Consider the following 8,954-nt stretch of genomic DNA (forward strand, 5'->3'; position numbering starts at 1 on the left):
ACAATTATGGTGTTAGTATTAAATTAAAAACGAAATTTTTGGTCATGATTTTTGTGATGTTACACAGTTAAAACAAGTTAGTTTCTTTCTTATGTACAAAAAATAAGAAGTTGCCAATATGTGTACACGGATAAGAGGTAGTTACCATCCGTAGTCATTTTACTTTTGAGTTACCGGTTAAAACATGTATTAGCCGGTAATATTGGTATAATTAAAACAGGTAAAACAAGTTAGTTGTTTTATTATGTATAAAAATAAAGAAGTTGTCAATATGTGAACACGGATAAGAGTTAGTTACCATCCTAAGTCATTATCCCTTCATCAATAGTAAAAAAAAAAAAATAAAAAAAAAAAAATAAAAAAAAGCCCAATTAGGCTCCGTCCTTTTACCACCGTTTTTAATACAAATTGAACCAATTATTTTTTTTAGTTAAACTTAATTTTCTCCTGAACCAATTTGGTTGAATCAGGTTAAAAAACCATAAACTTTTTACTATAGACTCCAAATCAGATTAAGATTCAACTAATGGTGAATGAGTTTAAGTGACACTCAATCATATCAAATACAATGTACAAAAGATAAATATACTCCACACTGGATAAATTACACATCAAGTACCCCCCAAATACACACACAAAAAAAAAAAAAAAAAAAAAAAAAAAAAAATCATAAACACTTTAAATACAAAAAATTGGACTTTGATGTTGTGATTATTTGATATTTATCTCTTCTGAAAATTGAACGATTTGATGCAATAAGCAAATATAAACCCAAAGACCAAAACCAATCCCACGTGAACTCCGGCAATTATGCCCAGAAAATCGTGTTTGTAGCCTAAATACCGATCCAGATACCCTTTCACCGTCTCACCGTTGGTAAGCACGTCGTCATAGTCGCCAAACTGCGACACCACCATGCCGTAGATGGTCCACGCCATCGGATTACACCAGTAGTACCACCGCCACCACACCGGAATTTTCTGTTGCAAACGGAACAAAACCCTAACGATCAGCGATCAAGAATGAAGGGTTAATGTTATTCACAATTGAGATGAAAAGATCAAGAAACTTACGGGTCGTGGAATGATGAAGCCAGAAAACAGGTTGAAAAACCCGTAAAATGAAGCTGCGATAATGGCGGCAATGTTGGCGTTGGGGGTGATTGCCACCGTCATCATGCCGTAAAACGTCATGTAGAGTAGACAACAGAACTGGAAGAAGAAGTAATAGAAGAATTTGGCGGCTGTCCATTCAAACCCGATCATGGCGTACACAATCAGACTATAGAAGGCGGTTTGTGCAAAAACGTAAGGTACTTCGACCAGAACCTACGTAAACCAGAAAATGTTCAGAATCTTGAACAGATAATCACTGGTAAGCATTTGGTATAATCACCTGTGCGAAGGCATATGGTAAAGCGGAATACATTCCTGCAGCTCGTTCTCGGTAAAAGACAGTGCGTTCTACGTCCACAACAGGTTGCACTGCCGATGCATTTTGGACTCCTAGGAAGAGAACCGCCATGTACATAGAACCCATTGCATTAGTTAGCTGTTGTTGGGTTTTCCTGAATACACAAACAAAATATTCAACATGTGTAACAATGTTGTAACAAAAACAATTGATTAGGGTTTAGTGTTTTAGTTTAGGGTTTTTACCGTTTACCACCAAGATCCCAGAACATGGTCCCAAACATGACCCCGATAAAGGTGGTGAAAGCAAAACGGACAGCAGTGTAAGAAGGGTTCCGCCAGTAGGACCACCGTTGTTTCCATAGGCATGCGACACACTGGACCATGAAAGACTGTGCGTATTGGGTTGGGAAATAGAGATCTTTTGTATCGGGACGTGATATGCTTAGTTCAGCGATAAGAGCTTTGTTTCTCCTGTGAAATATTAGGCGATTTTGATTAGAAACTGTTTAACTTCTGTTAAACAGACTAAAACAAAATTCTACTCTTTTTGATATTCATTAGACTGAGATTATGCTAATGGATAAAAAATTGTAAAAGTTTGTCCCACAAAAAGGCGGTAGAGGGACCCCCTCTCAATCTCTAGTGTATGCAAAATACGTGGATAACCTCTTTATCCTCATTATCGAAAATAACCCTAAAAGTTTGTCGAAGTTCTTTTCAATGTAATAAATGAGGTTGTAAACATAGTCCAATTGAAGTGCTCACCGATAAAGTTCAGAACTCCTATAGATTTCGGTGAAATCAACTTCAAGAGACAGTTCTTGAGCAGTGGTACTAACTTCCAACATCCATGTTGCGGGGTTATATCCGTCTTTAATTCTACTTACCCCATTGATATCCTGGTTCACAATAACAATTGGGTGTTACAACGTTAGTTGCATACCGCTTCTCAATAGCATATGTACACTCGACACGTTGAATATCTTACCTCAAAGTATCTTATGAGCTGGCAAGAATGACGACCCACGGGTCCCACGTATAACTCTTGTCCTCCTCTTTTCATCAAGAATAGCTACACAATATGATTAGTGATAAGTTAGCTACTTAAAGGGTATTGAACCACATTTCCCTAGAAAAAGTTAGGTTTTACTGTATTTTACATGCATTGGATTAAATTTTTTTTCATTGAAACAAAAAATGAAGACAAAAATGTGGATTTTTTAAATGTACCTCATCAAAAGCTTCAAATATATCGATGCTAGGTTGATGAATGGTGCACACAACGGTTCTACCCGTGTCCACTGTGTTCCTAACGGTTCTCATGACAATAGCAGCCGCTCTAGCATCAAGACCGGACGTTGGTTCATCCATAAATATTATAGAAGGGTTAGCCACCAGCTCAACTGCTATGGTCAACCGCTTTCGTTGTTCGGTTGATAGCCCATTTATACCTGGCAACCCAACTAGAGCATCTCTCAATGGAGTTAGTTCCACAAGTCCCATAACTTCATCAACAAACATCTACAAACAACATTCAAATGTTATTATCCTGAAAAACCCAAAAAGAATGTAATCGAGTTTCACCACACTAACCTTTCGAGTTCCTTCATCATCAGTTGATAACCTTAGCCAAGCCGAATATAGCAAAGACTCGTAAACAGTTACATAAGGCGAATGAATGTCGTTTTGCTCACAGTACCCAGAAATCCGAGCAAATGTTTCTTGTTTCTTTGGATACCCGGAAATCCTGATGTCACCTTCTATATACCCACCCGTTTTTCGACCTGCGAGTACATCCATTAAAGTAGTTTTTCCTGCACCACTCACCCCCATTAATGCGGTCAAAACCCCTGGTCGAAAAGCTCCACTCACTCCCTTAAGTAGTAGTAACCGATCTTCATTCAATCCCTGTTCTCTCATTTCCTATAAAAAACATAAGAACACTCTTAGGATTTGAAATTTTTTCTATTATAAGTTTGGATCTTGTAAAGAAAAAAAACTCTTCCAAGTTACCAGTGGCATATCCACCGAGTATTTGACATCGTTGAAGGTAATGCAATGTGGTTCGAATGGAAGAATCATTCCTTTTTTCTTCTTTTGATTGCTCCCACCACCTGGTGATGTTAACTCAACTGCTCCTGTGTCACTCTGTGTTTGTGTTGATACGGTTGATCGAGATTGTCCAAAAGCTATGAATTGTACACTAAATGTTAATGAATGGCTACTACGCTTATAGTCGTATTTCAGTATGAAAATGTAGAAAAAATACTCACGGTTGAGAAAAGCGAGAGACAAAGCAAAACAAAAGTTGTAGACCAAAATGAATCCGATCATTGCCACAATTGCAATCCAATACCAGTAGTCTTCTGCAAAGAACCCTCGTGCAGTGATCACAGATTTCCCGAGTATAGTATCGTTTAAAGTCTATAAACATATAGAAAAATTAAGCTTTGGCATATCAATACATCGACTTCGGAAGCATATATATTGTAATATCACATCCTAGGTGCACTTCAGATGTTACAAAAATAGTATTACCTTTTTCCACTGATGCCCAAGAAATTCATTAGCGACAATGCCATTCATGGCGTACATCATTGGAGACGACCAATAACCCCACAACCACCATTTCTTTATATCATCTGTAACAATTAGGGAAACATGGTTTTTATACATTAAAAGATAAAAAAGATTCGATTTTTACCGGTTTTCAATCAAGTAACTTCTAAGTACCTCGTGAAAGGACAAAGCCACCCAACGCAAAGACTAAAAGAAGAGCAAATGAACCAAAAGTGTTGGCAACGATCATGTTCCGACCCAATGCTCCAATAAATCGAAACAATGCCGAAGACATTTGGTTAACAAAAAACAGTAAAAAATACTGTCGGAAGAATCTGTAAAACGTAAAAATTGGGTAAGAAGGGTATACGTATAAGATGAAACAAGAACATGAAATTTGAAAATCTTGAGAAGTTATACCGATTGATATTAGGATCAAATCCTATGACATAGTACGTAAGAATCGTCCACAAAGCAGATTCGATAAGGGAAACAGGAATCTTGATGACCCATGATGGAAGAGCATACGCCCATGATGGATAAAATAAGAAGTCTCGTTGCTTGTAGTATACCGGAAGCTTTGCAATTGTCATTGAGATCTCAGACATCCCATTAAACATGATCATAACCACACCAAAAAATAGAGCACCCGTATATAACCCTCCATCTTCTACACTACCTCTATGCAACTCAGTTCGGAAAAACACCGTCATACAAACTAACGCCATGATAAATAACTGAAATATTAACAATCTTGATTAGAGCTAATTAACCCTAAAAAGTGAACATTTGTGACGAAAATGATACTCACTTGGGACAATTTGAAGATGTAAACAAAAGAGTTTCTTTTCATTAGCAAGATTTCTCTATGGGTGCAAGCTTTTAAGAGGTCTTTCTTGTTTATTCCATATTTCTCACTCGTAAGGGCAGCAGGGTGGCTTCTTGCTTTGTCATATGTGGAGGCAATATCTTCCCCGAGTCTTTTCCCGACATGAAAGGAACGAAATGCATCGGAGAACTCCTTAGCTGTCACAAATCTGTAATGCTCATTTCTTCTCATCCAATATTGCTGCTGATCTTTCTTCGATGTCACCTGTAACATAATTTCCACATCTCACAATTATACAAAATTAAAAACATATGCTAACCATATATATATATGTGGTGAAGTAGAGATGAACTGAATCAAGGGGAAAACAATGAGAACATACTTCTTGCAAGAAATCAGCGACACCTTTCCTCTCAGGGCATTTAAACCCTAAAGATTCAAAAAACTCGAGCACATTATCACGTGGTCCTTGATACACGATTTTCCCATCTGTCAAAAGGATAATGTCATCGAATAAATCATATGTTTCTGGTGCTGGTTGGAGGAGGGAAATGACAGCTGTTCCTTCAAGGATATGAAGAAATTGTCTGAGTGATTTCACTATTTGGAAAGTTGTGGAACTATCTAAACCAGTGGAAATTTCATCCATAAGAAGAACGTTTGAGGGTCCAACTATCATTTCACCCGTTGTAACTCGCTTCTTTTGGCCACCGGAGATCCCGCGTACCATTTGATCCCCAACCATGGTATCCGCACAAATGTCCAAACCCAACAACTTCATGAGAAACAACTTATATATATTAGGTTTTATAAATAATTATTTTTTGTGAAAAGCTAATCTCAAGTTCATACCTTGAGAGTGTAATCTGTCATCACACTTGCCTCTTGACGTTCTGATGCTGCAGCCTTATTAAAAAAACCACAAAGTATCAAATTTAAATCATAAAGAAATACGAAATAAACGAAAGACAAAATTGACCAAAATGGTTTGTTGTGGTATAGACATTTCAAAACGCAATTTTGCAATTCGAAAAATCTATATTGTGAATATCCTTAAACAATTTTTTTTATTTTTTTTTTCCTATTAGACTTCTGGAGCGGGGTCCATACCTTCATGAAAACGTCGATGTCAGGATCAGGCTTGATGTTTGCATCTTTCTCTCTTCTTGACAACTCCGCTAACATCTCTGCAATTTATACGAAAAACCCTTGTTTATTTATTTATTTATTTTTTGGAAATTTCCACATATTGTTATACTTATATCCACAATTAAAAATCAGGACAAAGTAATCTCAATCTAACCATATCGTGATCCAACCCCTTGGCATTGTGCAGAAAAAGCCAAGGTTTCTCTAACAGTCATTTCTCCAATATGGACATCATTTTGACTGATATAAGCAGAGGTTCTTTCGGGTACAAACTCATGCAATTCGTGACCATTGTATGTCACCTTCCCAGAGCTCTACAAAGATTTACCAAATATCAAAGTTAAACAATATGGTAATGTTTTAATCTTGAAATTAAGTCATTCGGAACAAGATTTTACCTTAAGATCCTTATCAAGCTTCCCAGCCAACGCTAACAACAGTGTTGTTTTCCCAGAACTAGGTGGGCCCAAAAGTAATGTCATTCTAAAAACATGTTTTATTATGTTAGATTTAGTAAAATGATTATAGTTAAGTTATAATTTAAGGATGGTTAATGTTCTTTTTGCTCACCTGCTAGGCTTAACGACCCCGCTAACATCATCAAGGATGGTTATATGTTTTTTCGAATTTGGAAGCATATGGAATAAGCTCAAGAACACCTAATGGAATCAAACATGGATACATATTTTATAGGGAAAGCTTATTTAAAAACGTTCAAGAAAGTTGAATGTATCAAATGATTGGATTGTTAACCTCAAATATATCAATATGGAAGTTTATAAAACTAGGTAGAGCTCTGCTTCCTGTATTGATATCTGCCTCCACAGTCATATGCTCAAATTTGACTTCAATTGTTGGCAAATCAATGCCGACCCTGTAACATTCGGAGTGAAAGTTACAAAATGTAAGAAAATAGAATTCAAAATTAAGAGAGAACTGTCTTTTTCATTTTTTGAACGTTACATGTTTAATTAAATGAAAGGATAAACATAAATGGCACATTTGTAAAAAGTTATGACTCAATGGAAAAGCTTCAATTCTTTTCTTTAACTTTTTTTTATTAAATCTTAATTTTTTTAGCTTGAGGTGTGTTTGAGATTACTTATCTAAGATGCTAATTAGGTTATTGCGATTTGACCGCTAATAAATAGGTTTTAGTAGTATTTGGATAGATTTAAATCATAAGTGTTTATGACTTAATTAAGGAGTTTTGGAGAAGTTTGTCGGTTCTAATTTATCTAAACTAGCTTATGAATTATTTAAACCAATAATATTAACCATATTATAACTATATGTCTATTTATATCTGGTCCATATTGATCATTTAGAAATTTTTAAATTCTAAAAAACAATTTAATTATCAACTTATCATTTTTTTACAAATAAACATAAGTCATCAAAATAAGCAACCTCAAATACCCCTAGCATAAAAATAAAAAATAATAATAATAATCAAATGGGACACTTGAGAAAATATAAAAAGAAAAAAAAAATCGAGACAAATTTGTAGAAGACTATGACTCAATAGGAAAGCAGCCACGTTTTGGAGAAATATGTTAAAAAAAGAAATCATTTATATATAACTTACAGATTAAAGTCATGTTAATTATATAGTTTTGCTAGATTAAATTCATCTCAATAAAGAAACAACACCCAAGTACATCATGCTTTCAGATTCGTTACAAACAAACAGTAGTACTTGGTGAATGAAAATGATCAAATAACAGAAGTTGTGAAACTTCAATCCTATTTGACCGTTTGACCAATTTTAGCATACTTTACTGTTCGTTATGTTGGTACAACGATTACGCTTCAATAAAGGTGACAAAATGAACAGTGTAATTGGTCAAAATCAAAACGTTTGAATTTTAATTCTTGTTAAAATGTTTAGCACTTAACATCATGTTAACCTCTCTTCCATCTTTTTAATCTTATATTTACTTATTATATTATCATTAAATATGATTACGAAAATTATACCATATATTTAAATAGTAATCGATATTTTTAAGCATTATATGCCAAATTCCACCCGCTTGACACCATCATATCGTTGGAGAAAGAATACAATCAAACAACAAGAAAGAGGAATTTAAAGTACCTATCAATTCTGTTTCTGAGCTTCAACAAGAACTTTTCATTATCTTCATCAGCAATCCTTACAAGCCTATCAAGTAATCGTTTTCGATCACTGTAATCAAGATTATCCACATCAACTTCATATGAAGGTCCTCTTGATCCAAAAAGCAGACCTCTTTTCAAACGATCAAAAGTTGGAAGCTTTTCAAGAGAAGCCCATTTAAGAGCTTCTTCATCATTTTCTTCACGAGTAGATTTTGAAAACACATCCATCCCAGAATTCCTCCATACAGAAGTACTTGCAGATCTTAAACTCGACATTATTCCACTACCACTACTACTTGCTCTCATACTACTACTAGCTTTATAAATATCACTTCCATCCATTGTCAGTCAAAACCCTAAAAACCGCTAAAAGAAATCAAAATCGTCGAGGGTTTTAGACCTCAGGCACACACACACACACAAAAAAAGACAGATTTCTTAAAAGGGACGTGAAATTTGATCTGGGTATTCACCGTTGATCAAGAAAAGCTTGAAAGTAGAAAGAATCCATCAAGAAAAACTTGAAAGTAGCAAGAATCGATCAAGAACAAAAAGGGTTCTTTTATGAATTTCATTCATAAAGAAAGTGTTTTCTCCACAGAAGCGTATTGTTGGAGGATCTTGAGAGTTCGTACACTTCATGCAGGGTCAACACTTAAGTGGCACAACGATTTAAAAGTGTTTTGGGAATCTTCTTGTTCTGTTGGATTGAAGTAATACTTTATTAGCCATGAGTTCTACTAATTAAAATATGATTGCCACGACCATAATAAATTCTTTGGTCCAATTAAAAACAAAAAAATTACATCCTTTTGTGTAAAACAAATATTGTTTTTACTTGATGAAATAGTTTAATAAAAGTGTGTGATTATTAATTA

At 35.0% G+C, this 8,954-nt stretch overlaps 1 protein-coding gene across 2 annotated transcripts; it reads right to left on the bottom strand.

Moving 5' to 3' along the window:
- Positions 1 to 557: 557 nt before the first annotated feature.
- LOC145045900 (pleiotropic drug resistance protein 1-like) lies at positions 558 to 8,705 on the bottom strand. 2 transcript variants are annotated; one of them, XM_078994189.1, is made up of 22 exons: positions 8,054 to 8,705; positions 6,706 to 6,826; positions 6,523 to 6,611; positions 6,351 to 6,435; positions 6,107 to 6,266; positions 5,914 to 5,990; positions 5,656 to 5,709; positions 5,186 to 5,578; positions 4,786 to 5,067; positions 4,395 to 4,711; positions 4,149 to 4,309; positions 3,954 to 4,057; positions 3,689 to 3,839; positions 3,429 to 3,604; positions 3,009 to 3,338; positions 2,646 to 2,936; positions 2,404 to 2,487; positions 2,181 to 2,314; positions 1,659 to 1,886; positions 1,396 to 1,567; positions 1,074 to 1,328; positions 558 to 980 (listed from the first exon to the last, which is right to left on the bottom strand). In XM_078994189.1, exons 1-22 carry the CDS (start codon positions 8,416 to 8,418, stop codon positions 723 to 725), a joined length of 4,287 nt encoding a protein of 1,428 aa, XP_078850315.1. In that variant the 5' UTR covers positions 8,419 to 8,705; the 3' UTR covers positions 558 to 722. The 2 variants fall into 2 exon arrangements, with proteins under 2 accessions (XP_078850315.1, XP_078850314.1); XM_078994188.1 differs by having other exon boundaries at positions 3,429 to 3,839.
- Positions 8,706 to 8,954: the final 249 nt, after the last annotated feature.

This window comes from Lactuca saligna, chromosome 5 (genome assembly GCF_052625555.1).
Source record: "Lactuca saligna cultivar CGN05327 chromosome 5, ASM5262555v1, whole genome shotgun sequence".
Taxonomy (NCBI): Eukaryota; Viridiplantae; Streptophyta; class Magnoliopsida; order Asterales; family Asteraceae; genus Lactuca; species Lactuca saligna.